Source organism: Histoplasma capsulatum (assembly GCF_000150115.1).
Source record: "Histoplasma capsulatum G186AR genomic scaffold supercont2.13, whole genome shotgun sequence".
Taxonomy (NCBI): domain Eukaryota; kingdom Fungi; phylum Ascomycota; class Eurotiomycetes; order Onygenales; family Ajellomycetaceae; genus Histoplasma; species Histoplasma capsulatum.
This window is the reverse complement of record NW_025544813.1, coordinates 232,357-251,487: the sequence shown is the minus strand read 5'-3', so window position 1 is coordinate 251,487 and position 19,131 is coordinate 232,357. Positions and strand designations below refer to the sequence as shown.

The following is a 19,131-nucleotide window of genomic DNA, read 5'->3' as shown; positions in this document are numbered from 1 at the left end:
ACCGTCCCCCTCTCAGCCTCATCCCGATCTCACCCAAACGTTGAAACGCCAAAACCTTCGATCAACTTCACCTCCAGCTCCAACTTCGCCTCTCCCTTGATCGAGATCTTTGGCGTGTCTCTCCTTTGCCCACGGCTGGGGGGTGCTTGGTTCGTCTTTCTCCTGTTTTGTCTTGCTCGTTCTTGTTGTGTTTCCCCTCCCCGCCACTGTCATGCCCTAACGATCCGCACATCCTGAAGTCAACCATCTTATTATTACTCGCCCCTTTTTATCCTTGTGCATACCGCTGTCAGCAACCTCACTCCGAGTTATATTTAGATCTACTGCTTTGATCGCTGCCACCGTGTCAAACATTTCAAGTTTTTTTTCTTTGCAACCCTCCGCCCCACTAATCATCAAGCACCACTGCGACTCAACCAGGCCCTAGTTCTTTAGACTACTCGGCGGCCCTTTACGGTGAAACAAACTTCCGCCAAAGAACTCCTTCCCCGAGGGTGTGCGGAAACACAACTTTCCCCTTTCTCAGTGACGTCCATGTCCTCCCGGACTCATGCAATTCTTTCATAAAAATAAATCTCAGGCGTCACTAGTTGGTACTGTCGACAACTGGGCTAATCACCCGCCACCGCCGCATCAGCAGCAGCAGCAGCAGCAGCAACAACAACAACAACAACAAGATCACCATCTTCAAAACCAACATCATCTCCGCCACCAACCCGTGGGCGAATCGATCGACTATAACAGTGAACCCCAATCCCAGCGGTATTCTTATGTTGATAACGAGGCATACGACCAAGGCTACGCTCACTCTCACGCTGCCCACACAGTTCAGCATACTTCCAATTATCAGAATCTGCATCCGAATGACCCAAATTTCATCCCTGGACTAGCTATCACCTCCTATTCACCAATTGTTTCCCAGCCTTCTCCAAATTACTCTCGACGACCGACGCTGAACCTGATTCCATCCGCTGCAAGTGGATTTTATTCTCCCGATACCTCCACAAACCCCGAAGTCAGCTCGTCCGATTTGTCGTGGACCCCTCATAGCCCTGAGACATCTCCTCCCCTAGAATCCCTTCCGAAGAAGTCGAGAAGAAGTATTTTCGGCTTTTCATCTTCCAAGGACTCTACGACACCTGCGCCCAAAGGGTTGGGTCGAAACCTCTCTGTGCGAAAGAAGGATAAAGCACAGACAAGTGGGCCGCAAAACACTCCAGACAGGCAATCTGTTGAGCCCACTCCGGAGTTTCTTGAAGAGCCGGCAGCTGGAACCCGTATGCCACTCTCGAAAAGGCCCCCACAACCATACATCCAGCAGCAGCATTTCTCTTACCCTTCTACAACCGCCAATCGATCATCTTCTCACGTTGAAACTCAGTCATTCGACCAGCGTCCAGAAAATCGTTCTGTTCAACGTGTGAATACTGATCCACTGTCCAGCCAAGAATCCATCTACACGCAACGAGAATCTAGCGACTCGTTCCCAGCGAACCCATTCTCAGAAGTCCAGCAGTCTGCACCTCGCAACCCTCAGTTCCATATTAGCTACCCAACACGACGTGACTCGATTGCTGACTTTACGGAGCCAACTCTCGAACCACCCCATTATTCTTCTCAGTCAGAATCCCTCCTTGCCGCTCGACCATCCTCACAGCAGTCTGGAGGCCCGCCGCCCTCCCCGCTCCACCAATATCAAACTACCGAACCAAGCCAACAGAAACTGTCCTTCCGACAGAACGCCCAGCCATCCGCCGGGCTTGCTCAAACTCAGGGCACCATGCCGCCGGACAGACAAACGGGATTGCGGCAGCAGGTTGACTCTACTCCTCAGCATGGAGGGCAAGGTCGAGAGGGCATAGGCAGTGGCCAATCCCAATATCCACCAAATCTAGCCCAGGGCGGGAGCTTCAAAGGGAACCATTCTCAGCAAAGCCTGGGAGACCAAGATCGGCAAACACCACCGTCAGCTAATAATAGTAATAATAGTAATAAAGGCCGCGAAGACCATTCAGAAGCAGAAGTCCGTGCGTTGGTGCAAAAACACGAGGAACTCCGTACGTGGCCTTTGTGGGGGGTTATAATTTTAAATATTATTCAAAAACCCCCCTTTCCTTACTTATTAGCTCTGCTGACCATTCCTTCATAGAAGCCAAATATCTGAAAGTTAAAAAGTATTATTTTGAGAAGGATGCTCAGGTTCAACTACTCCAGAATACAGTTGCTCATCAGCGGATGGCTACATCTCGCACGGTCCTTGATGACAGCGAATATATGACACGATTCTCCCGGCTGGATGGCGCAATCAACAATCTCTCTTTCAACATTCGCAAGGAGTGGAGGAGCATTCCGATTTGGCTCCAAGGCTTCGTTAACGAAGATGCTGTTGCTGTCGGCACCAAGGAAATGACGGCAGCTGGACGTGCATATGTTAGTCGATGGCTGGTCGATGAAATATTTGACCGGCTTTTCCATCCGGGCCTGGAGCTGAATCTCTCCCGTACGTTAAAAATGATTGAGCACAATGTACGGCGCGGGGCTAAAATAGCCTCCGAGGAGGATAGAGAGAACCATCTTTCCAAGTTGTCAGCCTGGCGCAGGACCACGTTGGATGGATTAGGTGAGATATTGCAGAGCCGGGCCGCGGAGGAGAATAGGTCGCAGTTAATCAAAAACCTCGTCGAGAAGCTCACGGCGTCCCTGGAAATGCATTTAAAAGCCCCACCGCCACCAGGCCTCGAGAACGGTGTCTCCATGATCGTTGAGCTTGCCGTTGGCATCTCTGCAAACATCCCCTTTGAATCGAGAGAGATCGCGATAGAGTATTTCCTCCCCGGCTCTCCGATATCAGATACCTACATGAAATTAGAGGTATCACTTCCTCCACTAGCCGGGCTATCCGAGCCTCAATCTGCTGTCGATCGAATAGAACAAGGTTCCCCGACGAAAGGCATGAAAGCCAGTGTTGCAGCAGAGAGTTCTTCCCCGCTGGAGGTGGACAGGGAAAACGGGAAGGACTCCTCGTCCTCCTCCACCACCCAATCTGGCCAATCACCCGTGCCGCCTGCACAGCCCAAGGAGCCAAGGAAGAAATCGGTATTTGGGTCGCTGATGAGCAAAAAGCCGCATTCCAGCAGTTCCGGAGGTGCGGCCCAGGGACAATCTGAGCAACAAGCTCGACCTGCCTCTGCTCTCACGCGTGAAAAGGAGCGGGAGGAGGCGGAGTTTAGAGAAGGTGACAATGGCACCAATGCGAACGCCGGAACTAATCAAAACAGCCGTATTAGATTTGCGGCGTTTGTTGCTGTGGAGGTGAGGAGCAAGGGAGTAGGCAATGTTATTGTCCAGGCACCCGTCTATGGAGTAATGTGATTCGCTGCCTTGTCATCCTTTATCTTTTTTTTCTTCCTTGATGGATCCGGTTTAACTCCCCCTTCTGTTTTGCCTTTGGGCTATTTTGGTTTGAATTTTGGTTTGGCTTTGAATTTTTTTTCTGGTGCGTAGATGTTGGAAAGAGTCGACGATTAGTCGTAGTCCAATATGCCCAACAGTTCTTCTATATTTCTCCATTTGGAACCGGTCAATAAATACTCTTTTGGTTTTCATTTTTCGGTTGTGAAAAAGTACTAGAAAACATATGAATGAACGAATCCACCTAACGCAGCGTGCCCTGCCCCCTTGATTTCCGTGTATCCGCATTCCCGTTTCCCCGCCTTTATTCTCCTCCAAACGGTATTTTATCTTCTTGACCGAGACTTGTTGAATCTTTGAAACTCAATATCTTGGATTGGCCCCTTTACTCTGTCATATTTCTTCAAGTTCTCTTCTCTTTGCCATATTTTTCCCGCTTGAACAGGGAACGGAAACTCCAACACGAGATGGGACGGTATGAGATAACTTCGTTGGCCTTGTATTTTTCTCTATATACATCGCTTCTTCCATACGATTTCTTTCTTTCTTTTTTTTGTTCAACAGCACATCGTGAGGCCATATAGTTTTTGACGGAAAACCCGCCTCTTGAGATTCTCGTTATCGTTCTTTGCTACTTATTGTTATGGCGATAACCCCTTCGCCCTCAACGATGATGATTTCTTTTTCGTTTCTTCAACCTTTATTTCTCATTCCTACTAGATTGGTGTAGCAGATGCTTTCCCCAAGATGCGCTCGCCCCCGTTGGCTTTTGCAGTTTTGCTAGAATTACGTTATAACCCCGAGTGAGGACGCACTTTTAAAGGAAGCGAAGAGTGCAGAGCAATACAAGTCCTATCTTATCTACAATAGTTGCTAGGCCAGAACTAGTTAGTCAAACTTATGTAATCCCCAAGCGAACCCGCGCCAAGTCTCGGCCCGCACTAGTCTGTTTGCGGCTAGATCAGGATTTTCGATCCCACAACAGCAGACAACATCCAACGCAGAACAACCTCCTCGTCCTGTCTCGAAACCACCTCGCCAACTCTCTCTTCCCGACAACCCCCTCCCCCCTCTAGCCAAGCGACGATATACCCGCCTCGTGCGCTTCATATATCGCCCATCATGTGTACGTATTGGCCCCGTTTCACCTGCCTGCACGACGAGGTTTGCTGAATTCAGGATGTTTTTTTTATCGAACAGCGCTCGTGACCGGCGAGAAGACGAACTTCCAGTTCATCCTTCGTCTTCTTAACACCAACGTCGATGGCAAGCAGAAGATCATGTACGCCTTGACGAAGATCAAGGGTGTTGGTCGCCGCTATTCCAATCTGGTTTGCAAGAAGGCGGATGTTGATTTGAACAAGCGGTGGGTTTTCTTCGTTTTTCTTCTCTTTTATGTTCCTTCTTTCTTTTCTCTGCTATTGTTGTGCGATTGGGATTGGGATTGGGATTGGAATTGGGCTGGTCTGTTTCCATGGGGATTTTTTCTTTTCAATGGAAGATGCGAATTACGATGTCGGTTTGGAATATGGAAATTTGATGCGGGATTAGGTTGGGTGGAAACTACAAAGATGCAGGACGGGAAGAGAAGACCAGAATGTCGATACACCATGACCATTCGAAGACGCACTACCGTTGGAACGACATTCCTCTTTTCAAACCCCATCATTCCACCCAGTCCGCCTAATTCCACCAGAAAAACCCCTCCGAAACCCTCATACCCATATTTCCCTTTACCCCCTACTTGATTTCTTCTTAAGTAACCATAAACTAACATGGAAAACCCAAACCCCACAACAGCGCCGGAGAAATCACCTCCGAAGAACTCGAGCGCATCGTCACCATCATCCAGAACCCCACCCAGTACAAAATCCCCACTTGGTTCCTCAACAGACAGCGCGACATCACCGATGGCAAGGACTCGCAGGTCCTCGCTAACCAGATGGAGTCCAAGCTGCGCGAGGATCTCGAGCGCCTGAAGAAGATCCGCGCCCATCGTGGTCTGCGTCACTACTGGGGTCTCAGAGTCCGTGGCCAGCATACCAAGACCACCGGCCGGAGAGGGCGGACTGTTGGTGTCAGCAAGAAGAAGGGTTAAACGGGGTGTATATTTGTTTTTTGTTTTTTATTTATTTTTTTTACACTTTTGTTTGGTGTCCGCTTTGTATTTCGCTTGTTCCTTTTCTTTTTCGTGGTTGGTTTGGTTTTGCCGGGTTTGTGGAGGAGAGCGTGTGTGTGAATGGGAATGTTTTATGAAAGGGGTAGAGGGGGCGCGGACAATTAAGAAAACCTGTTACGGCAACGTCACGGACTCTCTTGTCTGCGTTCCCTGTTGGTGTGGCCCATCTTGCTTGCTAGGCTCCCATGCGAATGAAAAATTGGGTTGGGGGGCCCCGGATTCCCTGGAGTAATGAATGGAAAGAAAAAAACCAATGAAAAATTATACAACAATGCCATCAGGGGGGAAATAAATCACTTGTATGAGTCTGATTTTTTTTTTTTTTTTTTCATCCATCCATCGACTTTTGCTTGTATCCTCCGTGTCTCTTATCTTCGATGCTATCGTCCGTTCTTATCGTATGAACGGATCCGGGGATAACTACCGTAGGTGATAGATATTATCTCAGAAGAAGAAAGGTGATGATGATATATACAATAAAGACGAACCCCGTTTTCTGTAAAGTCTACACAAAGTCAACACAGAACTTGACTGATCCCTCCCTCCCTTCTGGTTAGTACTTGTATTCGTTCCCACCCCCTCTACTTCGCTCAAGCGACGTGGAATGGGCACGCGTACCAATATTAATATAAATATATACATACATACATATATGAACGAAATAGCATGAAACCAAAAACGGAGTAAAAACATGCATTATGATGGAGGCTGGATATATATATACCCAAAGGCAGAGGGAGATGAAGTTGATAATTGCCAGTTTCCACCAAACACACACTCTCTCTCTCCCTGGCAAAATTTAAGAATTTCTTTTGCCTGGCTCAGCAGCGTTTGCTATACGAAACAACTTGACATGTCTACCATAGATATTTTATACCTGTTGCTATTTCCTCTAGTTATAGTGTACATGAGTAGTCAGGCGAATGCATTGCCTCTTTCTTTTCTTGTGTGAGTGACTAGAACTGAAGGAAATTGTAATCATGAAACCGAGAGAGAGAGAGAGAGAGCTGTGTGGTTGTGAATAAAGAAAAGAAAACCCCGGAAAATCAGTTTGCAAGTAGAACACAAATAATCAATAACTGCAAATTAAACAAACCCCTTTCAAATGAAAAAGTCAAGATTAACACCCCATGAGATGTTTCCCGGAAGTATCGTCGTGGATACTATCAAATATAATATACCTCGTAAAATAGAAGCTCACATAAATGACGGGAAGCTTCGGGTGCCCACTTCGACTGCCCACTCCTAAAGACTCTAGATGCAGCTAACGTTATGAAATGAATAGAATGGGAACTTCTAGGGCGACTTAGCCGACCATTCGCCGCCCAGCCAGCGGTTGAAAAATTCCAAACTCGCTTCAGGTTGATCCATCGGGACCATATGTCCGCCACCGAAAAGACGCATGAAGGTGAAGTTGCCCGCGGACTTCACTTGGCCGATAACCTTCATATCTTCATGATTCAGGCTAGTCAAGTTCTTCATTTCAGCCGCCGCAAATTCGTCATGGCCGGGGTACTCGAGTGCCTCCGTCCAGGCTTTATTGCCCAGCCAATTACATATGAAATCAGCATCACCAGCATAAATAAGAACGGGCATTTGAGTGAGAAGCGTCGGTACGACACGCATGTACGGTTGCATCCAGTCGCCTTGGAAGAGGAAGTTGCGGTTAATATCCATATTGCAGGATTCGTAGCTGCTGACTTCGGCACCCAGTGACTCCATCACAGCGTCCTGGTTCAAGTATTTGCTGATGTCATCTAGTTGGGTGTAGCAGAGGTTACCGCCCTCGCACTTGGATCGTACATCGTAAGGGTTCATACCGCTGCGTTGGTAAGGGCCGATCAACGCGTTGTTGCAGTAGATAGAAGCGGGAACGCAGGACCATCGGCTCTCAGTGTTGTAGCAAGCTTGGATCATGGCAAGGCAACGGGGAAGTGCATTATCCATAGCTTGACAGCTGGACGAACTCAAGACCGCAGGGTACCCACCTTCACCGCATGCCATGGGTCTGTAGTGTGGGTATTGAGAGAGAGGATCGGTCAATCCGTTCCCAACCAGAATGGACTTGAGGTTGATATTGCGGTGTGAATGCGACATGATTTCGGAAGCAAAGACTGGGATGTAATGTCCCGCGTAAGATTCGCCGGCAATATGGAAGTCCTGCTGGGAATACTCCGGGAATTGCTCAAAGAATAGCGTGAGAAGAGCATAGACATCTTTACCGGCAGCTTGTGTATTGCTCACTGAGCTGCTACTGTAGGAGTACCCCACATTGACTGGTTGGTCGAGGAAAATTACCGACGCATTCGAATTCCATGAGAACTCGTTGTATTTCACCTTTAGTTGTTTTGTTATCGATGACGGACCCAATTCAAGAAAGAGGCCCGTAAGTGAACTGCAACCAGGACCTGTCCAGTAGCGTGACATCGGTTAGTTTGTTTATTTAGTCGTATTTTCGTAGGAGGACTCACCGCCGTTAAGCCAGAGAACAACAGGATCATTCTTCGGGTCGTTGCGAGACTCGAAGAACCCTAGTAGTTAGTTAGCAAGCAATTTTCGCTCTTTTTCGTCTTTTGGTTTTGAAAAAGTTGTTGTTTGGGGGCCGGTTCAGGGAGGAGATGGTTTGAGTGCCATACAGTAGAAGAGATGTTTATCGTTCTCGTTATCATCGAGATAACCGCTATACTGCTTGACAGTATCAATACCAAGATTGGACGGGTCAACAGCCTTGACCCTCAAGTCATAAGTATCAAGTCTTCCACCGACTTTGCGATGCTTCTCTCCAGCGTCTCCCTCCACCCAGACAGCCTGGACGTCGGAACCGCGGACGATGTGGTCCCACTGGGAATCCGGGCGACGGTTATGTTTCTTGGGTGGGGGAGTCTGAGTAATGGCATCCATGAGAGTGTCTGGGAATTTGTCCATCACGTCTTCCCAGACATTGCCGGCTTGTTCGCTCAGATGGCCAAAAATATCGCTGATCTTTTGAAGGGGTGTTTCAGCAGCTTGGGGGTCGTCTACAGGTTCCCGAAGGACCTGCTGCTGCGGCCCAGAGGCGATTGCACCTCCAACGAGGAGGGCAAGAGCGAGAGACTTCATTGTCGCCGGATCTAGGCAGTCTTTCAGGAAATAGAGCTTGTTCCAACCTGTGAGACGTCTGGTGTTAACGTTGAGCTGGGCAGGGAGGAAAGTAACGACCTGGCTCTATGGCATACATACCTGGAAGAAAGGTTGCCAGGGGAATGGAGCTGCTTCAGGCGTGAGGTATAGATGAAATAACAGGATGAAGCTCAAGTCTGGGCGGGATGAGCGGGATGAGGTTGATGTGGAGATGGGAGGAGGGTTGGGGACTGGGGACTGGGGACCGGGGATTGGGGATTGTCGATGGTAACGAGAGGCAACCAAGCTTGGGGAAGGCCCTGGTTGCGTCACGGGACTGGAAGCTGCCGACCTATCACCGTCTCCGATTGGGCATCCACAAGTCTGCGACAGCGACAACCTTTCCCCACGCACTATTTATATCAGCTCCAGGCGGATGAAACTGGCTTGTGTCGCTTCTGGCAGGTCAAGCGGCAACAAGTTCCGGGACCATTTCCTCATGGACCTTCTCAGGGACCAGTACAGCAGAGCAGAGCACAGCAGAGAGCACAGCAGAGAGCACAATGGAATCGATACCCATACATGTCGGGCATAGCCCAGAATCTTCAGCACCCGCTTCTCAGTCCAATCGGCAAGGCATAGCGGAGACGGCACTATATCCCAAGTTGGCAGGATTTTGACGTTTTATACCTTATCCCTGAGTGGTAGTTATACGTTATACCTCACCTAGTTTCAATGATAAATGATAAAACTCTAAGAACACCTGCTAAATCCCCTTGCCAGAGAGAAGAATCCTTGCACGTTTCAATCATGAAATAAATGTTGGGCAGGACAGTTTTGAAAGAAGGCCATTGAAATAAACACGACCCTGCAGTAATGCTTAACAATATTGACTTGACAGGTTCCAACATGGAGATCCGTAGCACCCATCTGCATAGGGTGTAGAAACCTCTGTCCTATGTAGTTACACATTGCGACCATCACCCATAACTTGTAGCCTTCCACACGGCCCATTCCCGCCAATGGACTCACTGTTCATGAAAGGGTGCCGAATGGTTTGTCGATTTATCCGTACTGTGGAGGTGAACTGGGCAATTCTCACAAGCATGACTTTCAAAAGATTCACATAATGGAATGAAACGAGCATCCAGAGTAGATGAAAGTATTACCTCTATATGGGGTGGCAGTCCCTGTTTTCCTCATCAAGACACACATGCGAAGCGGAAAGTCTAGTCCAATAACGTTCATTTGGCTTAAAATCCGTTCGAATCCGTTACTGGGCATCTGATAACATATGCCGCTGAATCTTTCAAATCTAAACACGGTCACCTAGATCTGATATTTTGAACACTGGGCTATTAGTTCTCTGTATTGGTGATAGATTCGAGATCACCAGGATAGGTTGAGCGCGAGCAAGTTCATGTTTGTTCTGTTTGCATTCCGTTTTCCCCTCCATTCAGTGTTTTTGATATTGAAGACAGTATTCGATTTCATGTGGACTATTTTCTTTTATCGACTCGATAGATACCCCTCCAGTCATTATACTCGTTGTCGCCGCTCTGTATAGAATCCCCTACATCGATACTTCAGCGTTCAAACAGGGCCCGCCCTCTCGAAACAACGTACGACTCGTGAACTACCCCTCACCTCGTTCAAAATGCCTGTAGGCATAAACCAGCCCTCAAACCAGATTAAATTTACGAATGTCTCTATCGTCCGGTTGAAGAAAGGTTTCCCCTAATCATTTTTCTTCTTCTTCATCTTTTTTCCTTTAAATCTAACCACAAACTGTCTCCAGGCAAGAAACGCTTCGAGCTAGCTTGCTACAAGAACAAGCTCCTCGAATACCGCTCGGGCACTGAAACAGACCTGGACAACGTCCTTCAGATCCCCACGGTCTTCCTCTCCGTCTCCAAGGCCCAGACAGCCCCCGCTGCAGAGCTAGCCAAGGCGTTCGGCCCCAAGGTGTCCAGCGATGAAATAATCCAGGAAATTCTGCGCAAGGGTGAGGTGCAGGTTGGCGAGCGTGAGCGGAGAGATATCCTCGAACGGATTGAAAAGGAGGTCATCGAGATCGTCAGTGCGAGGCTGGTCGACCCTGTGTCGAAGCGGGTTTACACTACCGGCATGATTTCGAAGGCGCTCGATCAGTTAAGTGCAGCGAGCGGGCAGCAAGGCGGTGCTGCCACTGCAGCAGCAAAGGGCAAAGCTGCCGAGACCGTTGATACACCTGATGCTGCGGTGCCTGCTGCCGAGGAGCCCGCTGCTACTGCTGCTGCGCAGGAAGACGAGACAGCGTCCAAAAAGCCGATGTGGACCGGTGTTGTAACGAAAAAATCCGCCAAGACGCAGGCTCTGGATGCTATGAGGGCGCTGATCGCCTGGCAACCGATCCCCGTCATGCGTGCCCGGATGCGTCTGCGGATCACATGCCCCACATCGATTCTTAAACAGGCGGTGAAATCTGCGCCTGGCTCTGGTGGCGGTGGTGGGAACCACAGTTCGTCCCCGACGAAAGGTGGGCATAAGAAGGGCAAAAAGTCTCGTTCCCGTTCCAATTCTCATGCTCAAGGCGACGACGATGACGATGACGGGATGCATGAGGCTGCGGCGCCAAAGGCATCTGGAACTGTCAAAGATCGCATCCTAAGCTACTTCGAGCAGGTCGAGGTGCAAGATGTGCTGAATGTGGAGGAATGGGAAGTTATTGGATTTGCAGAGCCCGGCGCGTTTAAGGGGCTGAGTGAGTTCGTGGGAGGCGAGACGAAGGGGAAGGGCAGGGTGGAGGTTTTGGACATGGCGGTTACGCACGAGGAGTGAAAGGGGGAGCGTGGGATCTCTCTATTGCAATTCTCTCCGTGCAATTTGGTTTTGCATTACTTTGCTATCCCATTTGTGTTTTGGCTGATATTTGATATCCTGATGGAAAACCATGGACGACCGTAATGTTTTTTATATATGTCATTGTTCATGAGATGGCATGCTAGTTGAGAATCATGAACCTTTCTCGACGATTCAATGGTTTTTTTCTTTTTCTTGTAAAGCATCGGCGCATGCATGCATCCCCTTTGTAGTGCGGCCAAATTGGCTAAGCCGCATGAAATCTTTCGCGAATGGCTTGAAAGGGCTGTGAGTAGAAGCCTTCATCCAGAGGTCGTGTTAGAACTAACTCCGTGTTATTTGTGATTTACCATACTATTCAATCATTCGGCGTCCATTCCAACGCAGTTACGCATCTCACTGACCTTCAAGTGCATGTATCGCTTGACCGAGGGAGGGGGAGTTTGGAACTAGTTACCAGTGAAAATGACTGCATAATTCAAAGGACGGGACTACGTTGGATCTGTTGAAATATATATTTTCCGCCGACCATAACATAGAAGGCTAGCCGACGTATATTGTCCTGAATGCAGTTGTCTAGAGATTTATCTATCCATCTATTTGTTACATAAAATTGTAGTGGCCTTGTATATGTAGTTAAACTACCTTAGCATATTTGTTTTTAAAAGTTTCGAAAAGCCAAATTTGCCGGCCTCTATTCGTGCGAAACATTTCAAACCTATGAGCAAAGCACTGCACCAGTCTCGATTTATTGGAAATTTTCAGTGGGTGTGCTGGTATAGGTGCCCGCGGAGAAGAAAAAAAGGATAACAGGGAGAACAAAGGCAATGGGGGAGGGGAAACGAAGAAAAGTGAGAGGGAGAAAAAAAAAAAAAAAAAAAAAGCAACGAGCCGCCACATATGTTGCGGATAAATGATAACTCGATGTCGAGCAGTTTGCGCCACCGCACATTGCCAATATATGATCATATCCGGCCGAAAACCCAAGCGCCCGGTAACCCGTCATCCCAACCAGCAGACAATGACAAAGAACAAACTCATTACATCGCAGTAGTCTGCGTAGTAAAATAATCCAATCAAAACATCATAATTCATTATCTTAGCTCTATCGCCTTCAATGCACTCGAGAGTCCCGCCGGCGAGACGGGCTGCGACATGGACGGTGGTGACACAGCTTCCTTTTCTGCCTCCGAAACCTGATTGGGGTTGATGGTGGGGATTGTTAGGACTGACTCCGCCTGCGTCGGGAGCGTGTCTTGAGTTTGCAGGGTGAGAAGAGTGGAGGAACTCATGTTTACGTCCACTGGGTGTGGTGTTCGCGGGCCGGTGCTGTGACTACTATTTGGACCACCACCGAGACCGCCCTGTTGTCCCGAAATGGCGGTCGTAGTTGGCGGTGAAGCAAACAGGGAGGATGAAACCATTCTTGCATCTGATGCACCGTCCGATGGCATTAGATGATACGACTGATTCGTTGCACCGACTCCGCCATCGATGTACTGCACAATTCCGCCCTCACTAGTCACACTCCCTCTCCGTGACGGTGGTGCCCTCGTGCCCATCGGCGAGAGCTCTGAAAGCATCGACCGCGGCCGATCCGCGCTCAACATTGCTCCTGGTATCGAATATGCGGCCAGCCGCTTGATATGTGCTTCATCGAATGGGCCCCGGTATTTCGACCGTGGTATCTCGTGTGCCTTGTACAGCTCAATTTTCGGCTTGCTTGGTTTGATTCCACCTTTTTTGTGATGACCGTGAGCCTGCCTGGACCAGTAGCCGCTCTTGGGATGGCTAGATTTCTGGTTCTTGGAGTTTTTGGATGTTTGGGGCGGAGAGGAGGTGGGGAGGGAACCGGAGCGGGAGAAAACTCGCTTGATCTTCTCGCGGAGGGGCTTTATGGACATGTTGGCGAATGTCCGAATGTTCGACCCCGAGGAATTGTTCCTTGATTGAGGTCACAGAAGGAGGCACAACAGAACAGTTTGGTATTTGGGAGGTGAGAGGAGCGTCAAAGATAGAGGCTACCTGTCGAGAAGCACTGATCATGGCTTCAAGACGGAAAGCGTACCTTTTGGCCTGCTGGAGAAGCAGGAGAAGGTTTTTATGGCCAAAATACGGAGTATGGGGACGTTAATGATAGAAATGGTAGAGTCGAGTTCAGATTTGTTCGGTTCCTTGGATCCGCCAACTCTGGCCCGCGGCCGAGACGCAACGGAGAATGAAGCTTGAAGCTTTGGTTCGGAAGCTGGGCAACGGGTGATGGGAGGCGAACGGTTCATATATTGATCTCGGCAATGTTGAAATTTTTGGAATTCCGTTTCCAAAAATTTCAACATGGAATGAATGGAAAATCATAACATAACAGATACCAGATCACGACGATGGCGAGAAGGAGGTCTTAATACCATTAATATTATTTATTCATTATTCTTATTGGTTCAAGCAATATTTAGGAGGCTGCCATTCAGACGTGAGACGGACAGAGACGGAAATAAACAGGCCCCCATGGTTATTTATGCGCTTGTGCATTTGCTGCGATTCTCGACGGTCGGAAGACCCACATAATGTAACTCTGGACATCAACTGCCTCCAACCGTGGACACCATGGCGTAGATCGGTTGGTTTGGCTTGCGCAAATGATTCAAGGTTTTAACCGACATTCGACCAGTGCGGAGGAATTCGCTGGCGGCGGTTGAACATTTGGTTGTGAAAATCCATCCTGAGTGGAACCATCCATTTAAAGCACACCCACACTATTTCAAACAGGAGGTATTCGACTGGGGTTAGGGCTTGGGAAAGAAGAACAAAGAGATAACTAACTAAAGCCTTGCAGTTTAATAAGATGTTTGAAACCACGGGAATGATTTTCAGCTGACAATCTGCTGTGCATCTTTTCTCAGTAGGTATTCCCGCCTTTTAATGAAGGAATGTTTGTTTTTTCCATTTCTTTTTCTTCTTTTTCTTTTTCTCCTTTTGCTTTTTTTCTATTCTTTTTTCCAAATGGATCTCAGGCTCTTTTACCCTCCTCCTCGTCACGCGAGCGAAGTCTTTGGCAGCAGGAATGATGCCGGTGTCTGGTGCTGATGAGCTAGGTCTACTCAGTAAACCTTTTTCCAAAACCTTGTCCAACTCTCACCCCTTGATTTGAACCATATCCAACTGCGGCTTGTGAACCGAGGTAGGTCCAGGCAACGGACGATTGTCCACTGGCACGTATGGCGCGCCACGAAAACAGAGCCAATCGTTTATTTTGCTGCTAGCGGGAGAATATTCCAAGCTCATTCGGTTGCGTTTTCTTTTCTTTTTCTTGCTGGAGTTATTCCGTGCTTCGTAACATGCAGCTCCCCTCCGCGTGGCGGCCAACATCGCTCGTCTGACACTGGTGCTTCCGGCATAACCGTGAACCTTGGCAGCTTTCGCCGCAGAACAAGGTGGGGAATTTTGCGAATTTCCGGGGAATCGGCAGATCTTCTTGAGGACACATTTTTTGTCGATCGGATGATAGAGAGCTATCTATACCAGGAACGTATTCAGCTGAAGTTCAGGTTTTGTTTTCTCTGTCCGTCTTTTCTTTTACTTTTCTTTTCTTTTTTTCGACGCGGGATTTCCAGCTTGGCGAGTTGGAGACTACCAATCCCTAGCTCCTCATTGGCTCAACTAGCCCGGCACTAGCACACTATTCCTCTTCGGGAAACCTCCAGATTCCCGCGCGTCTATATCGGCTATTGTGTCTTGGCATCGATCTCTTGTCTTTGGCGTGTTTCAAATCGTCCGACGTGAGCGTCCCGAGGTTTATTTTGTATTCTGATATGATATATTTGGGCTTTGTGCGATCTCTCGGACTATCCAGGCGGTACAAGATTGACCACCTATGCTAGCAGCTATGATTCTAAAAGAAGCTGCCCTTTGAGCACGGGTGGCGAGGAAACGAGCAGTAGGCGGATTCCCGCCTGCTACATTCGATTGCTATACGAACTACGCAGTAACGATTGAACAGGACTCAGATATACTGCTTAATGCTTTTAGGTTTCCTAAAAGCATCGGAGGGAGGCCAGACCATGGAAACCCTATCGCATAAGTTTCTGGCTTCACAACAAAGGCGTCAACGTAAATATGACGTGGATGACCTCATTCAGTGTACTGCACATTATGCCCATGCCATCTCCCCCCGCCCTTCTCTTGACCTGCTCGGTCATAAACCAATTGGATATCCCTCTTGCAACAGATTCTGTTTCTCATTGACCGTATCTGAATCAATCATACCAGTGGGAAATTTTTTTTTATGTCCTCTCTTATCGGGTACCGTACTTGTATCTGTTACTGTTAAAATCCTCAATTCATCTGTTTCCGCCCTTTCTGCTGCACTGCCGCCACTTGCTTGAGCAGAGGTAGTCACTTATTGGGATACTTGAGCATGGTTTCATGCATTCGATTTAAACTCCATAAACCCTGATCCTTTATTTGCACAACATGCACCGGATGAAGTCACTTGTGTGAGCTCTTCGGATTTTCCATCTTTGGATGCCACCTGCTGATGATCAGAAAGTCATCGTGAGCCGAGGGAGCCCAGGAAATCGGGATCTTCCATCGAGAGAGAGCGATCGACAAGGAAATCGAATGCAGTCCTAGCCGGACAAGGATCTCACTTGGCTGATCTGCGATCAGATTGGGAATCAGAAAAAGTTCAACCTCGCTATCCCGATGAAGAGGCGGCTTTCTCAAGCCGTTCATCATCTCCTGAACTGCGCCACCGTCGCATTGATTCTGGTGTTGCGGGACTGGAATCGTCACAACAAAAGAACAAAGAGTCTGCCAATGGGCGACCAACTCATTCGACTGCGACAGCAAGCACTAGAGAACAAAATGTTCCAATGCACGATGGCAACCAAAGAAACCATGGCAGATTCCCAGTGTCGATGCGCCCTGGTGATGTCTCCTCTGGGCAAAGGCAGCAATCAGGGCAACGTAAAGTCGGAGAAGCAGCAGCTTTTGCGGCAGCAACTGCCTACTTTCACCGCAGACCAAATGAACCTGTAGAAGTCATGAGATGTAAGCATTATTGCATCTTTCGATACTTATAACTACCGTGCAAGTACCCTCTGATTTCCATCCAATTTACGCGTCGCTAACGTCCAAACTATATCAAAGCTGGCGAAGCTATACATCGTTTGCATAAATCTAAAGAACCTTTGCCCATGTCTGCTTGGGGGAAAGGCAGAGAGTGCCGCCCTCTTGCGCACGACCCGCTGGCTGGAGTACCACGGAGGGATTCCAGTACGCTGGGTAGTTTTGAAAGCCCTGTCCCCACACCTTCCACAGAACGAAAAAGCGCACTACAGCGCGCTGCTCAAACCGAGCCTGCCGCTGCAGACACTGCACTAATTGAGAAATCTGGATATAGGCCCGAAGGCTATACTGGAATGACGCAAGAGCCAGATAGGCGCGAATATGAGGGACAGTATGAAAAACCTTCTAGCCCCGACGCTCCCATGGATGAGAAAGGGTATGACAAACCCGTTAGTGGCGACCCAGGGAAGGCCCTAGAAACTCCCATGCAAGAGAAGCAAAATGAGGGACTCAGCAACGACGGCCAAGGGCTGCGCCAAGAGGACCCGACTGTTCAATCTCCCCGACTTACCCATGTGACTACTTCCGAACATGACCCTGAGGAAATTGCAACCCGCGAAGAAGCAACACGCCGCGCAGTTGTGGAAGAGGCAGCGGCTAGAAGAAAGGCAGCAGAGGAAGTTGCTGCGAGGGAAACTGTTAGTAGAGAAGCTGCTACTGAAGAAAACATTGCCAGAGAGACTGCCCAGGGAGAGGTCTCAGCCATGGAAGATGCGATACGGGAGGCATATGCTAATGAAAACCTGGCGAGGGAATCAGCAGCTGCGGAAATATCTATGCTGGAGGAGGAAACCCGGCAAGCAATGGCAAGAGAAACTGCTGCTCGTGAAGCTGCAATCGCGTCGATACAGTCCACAGAAATTGCCACCAGAGAAGCAATTGAAAGAGAAGCACTCATGAAACAAAAAGCGGTAGAAGAAATAGCAACTAGGGAGGCAGTCACCAGCGAAGCCGTTGCCAGTGAAGTCGCCACACGTGAGGCTGCTAATAGGGAGGCCGCTATCAAGCAAGCCAACACACGAGAGGTAGCAGCTGAAGAGGTAGCCGCTAGAGAAGCTGCGTTGCGGGCGGGTGGCTTCGATGAAGCCGTCGCTAGAGATGCTGCACTCAGAGAAGTCGCGGCAGAGGAAACCACCGCGATGCAGGCTGAAGGTAGAGCCTCCATACCGCAAGAACCTGGCTCCCGAGGAATACACGATTATGAAACTGGTCCTGGATCCGTCGCTACAGGCGGAGCATTTGCTGAAGAACCTCGCAAAGAACAAATTGTGAGTTGTGGTGCAGCGCCATGTGCCCAGCCTGCTGATATAGGTGTCTCTTCAGCTCCCACGGCTCAACCAGTTACTCAAACCTCTCATGCGGAACAAGACCCAGGAGCGCACGCTCAGGAGCAGCGACCGGATGGAGTGGAGCCTGAGGGAAGGGGGTCTTTCAAAGAGGAGAAGGAGCTTAGAAAACAGATAAGCAAGGAAGAAAAGGCAATACGCAAAGAGAGGGACAAGATGGAAAGGAAACTCAACAGGGAAAGAGCTAAAAAAGAAAAGACCCACCAGGCGCAACTGAAGAAGGAAGAAAGGGCCAACAAGCAGCGGCAGAAGTCACAGAAGAAGCAGGAAAAAGAAGCTAAGAGACAGGAGGAAATAAGGAATAGGTCTGCAACCGCGGATGAGGGCCAGAGAGAAAATAAACTTCTGGCCAAGATACGTCGCTTATGGAGGAACGAAATGCAGTGAACATGGCTTGCGTCCGTGGCGATGCGCCAGCGATTCTCTCTTGATGTCCTTCGGTTGCGCTGCTGCAGGACCAGCTCTATGCTTCTCTCCATTCTCGATTTTCCTTCCCGTTCTCTCTTTTTCCATGGTTTTGGTTTTCCTTATGTCTACGGCCGTCTCTTTCGAAATCGAAACCACGAATTAATTTATTGGAACCAGCATGAGTTCGTTCGACCAGCGAGCGATGTAATGTGGAGAAGGCAACATTTTGAACGTGTGGTAGTGAATTTTCATCTGCTAATAACGTGCAAAACCAACGAGGTTAAAAGTAGCTACCTATATTTCGGTTAGTTGCAACGACGGCAACGAACAGTTTGTGGAGGAGGGGTTGAGTCGCGTTAATTCGTAATGGCCCCTCTTTTCCCCGCAATACCCCCCTTGTGCATACACGTCGATGGGGATTTATTTTCCTCAATCATTCTCAGAATTCCCCTTCCTTGCCTTGCGACTTCTGCCTTAATTGATTATCCGTTTTAAGGTTCTTACATGGAAACATAATCTTGCTCCCTTGATGGAATATTTAGGTGTCTCTTTGTTTATCTTTAATTTGCCCTTTTTATTTCATTTTAAATTCCTCCCTCCCCCAGGCTAGCTTGCCTAAGGAAGCCAGAAAAAGTGAGTCCGTCGCAGCTAAAAAAAAAAAAAAAAAAAAAAAAACTGAAGAGACATGTGGGATTGGAAAGCGGAGTCGTCGAGGTATAA

The 19,131-nt window shown here is 48.6% G+C and overlaps 7 protein-coding genes across 7 annotated transcripts; 4 read left to right on the top strand and 3 right to left on the bottom strand.

Moving 5' to 3' along the window:
- Positions 1-550: 550 nt before the first annotated feature.
- HCBG_08040 (uncharacterized protein) lies at positions 551-3,568 on the top strand (the record flags this gene model as incomplete). The annotated part of the gene is made up of 2 exons (XM_045435089.1): positions 551-2,057; positions 2,150-3,568. The coding sequence occupies 2 exons, from the start codon at positions 551-553 to the stop codon at positions 3,370-3,372; spliced, it is 2,730 nt and encodes a 909-aa protein (XP_045284395.1).
- A 965-nt stretch (positions 3,569-4,533) lies between these two features.
- Positions 4,534-5,509, top strand: HCBG_08039 (40S ribosomal protein S18; the record flags this gene model as incomplete). Its single annotated transcript, XM_045435088.1, has 3 exons — positions 4,534-4,537; positions 4,612-4,777; positions 5,212-5,509. The coding sequence occupies 3 exons, from the start codon at positions 4,534-4,536 to the stop codon at positions 5,507-5,509; spliced, it is 468 nt and encodes a 155-aa protein (XP_045284394.1).
- A 931-nt stretch (positions 5,510-6,440) lies between these two features.
- On the bottom strand, positions 6,441-8,716 carry HCBG_08038 (carboxypeptidase; the record flags this gene model as incomplete). The annotated part of the gene is made up of 3 exons (XM_045435087.1): positions 6,441-7,998; positions 8,062-8,121; positions 8,227-8,716. The coding sequence occupies 3 exons, from the start codon at positions 8,687-8,689 to the stop codon at positions 6,887-6,889; spliced, it is 1,635 nt and encodes a 544-aa protein (XP_045284393.1).
- A 1,491-nt stretch (positions 8,717-10,207) lies between these two features.
- Positions 10,208-11,710, top strand: HCBG_08037 (guanine nucleotide exchange factor SDO1; the record flags this gene model as incomplete). The annotated part of the gene is made up of 2 exons (XM_045435086.1): positions 10,208-10,419; positions 10,488-11,710. The coding sequence occupies 2 exons, from the start codon at positions 10,347-10,349 to the stop codon at positions 11,507-11,509; spliced, it is 1,095 nt and encodes a 364-aa protein (XP_045284392.1).
- Positions 11,711-12,624: 914 nt separating this feature from the next.
- Positions 12,625-13,434, bottom strand: HCBG_08036 (uncharacterized protein; the record flags this gene model as incomplete). The annotated part of the gene is made up of 1 exon (XM_045435085.1): positions 12,625-13,434. One exon carries the CDS (start codon positions 13,432-13,434, stop codon positions 12,625-12,627), a length of 810 nt encoding a protein of 269 aa, XP_045284391.1.
- A 675-nt stretch (positions 13,435-14,109) lies between these two features.
- On the bottom strand, positions 14,110-14,896 carry HCBG_08035 (uncharacterized protein; the record flags this gene model as incomplete). The annotated part of the gene is made up of 3 exons (XM_045435084.1): positions 14,110-14,283; positions 14,552-14,618; positions 14,667-14,896. 3 exons carry the CDS (start codon positions 14,894-14,896, stop codon positions 14,110-14,112), a joined length of 471 nt encoding a protein of 156 aa, XP_045284390.1.
- A 1,104-nt stretch (positions 14,897-16,000) lies between these two features.
- On the top strand, positions 16,001-18,390 carry HCBG_08034 (uncharacterized protein; the record flags this gene model as incomplete). The annotated part of the gene is made up of 3 exons (XM_045435083.1): positions 16,001-16,023; positions 16,077-16,579; positions 16,679-18,390. 3 exons carry the CDS (start codon positions 16,001-16,003, stop codon positions 18,388-18,390), a joined length of 2,238 nt encoding a protein of 745 aa, XP_045284389.1.
- Positions 18,391-19,131: the final 741 nt, after the last annotated feature.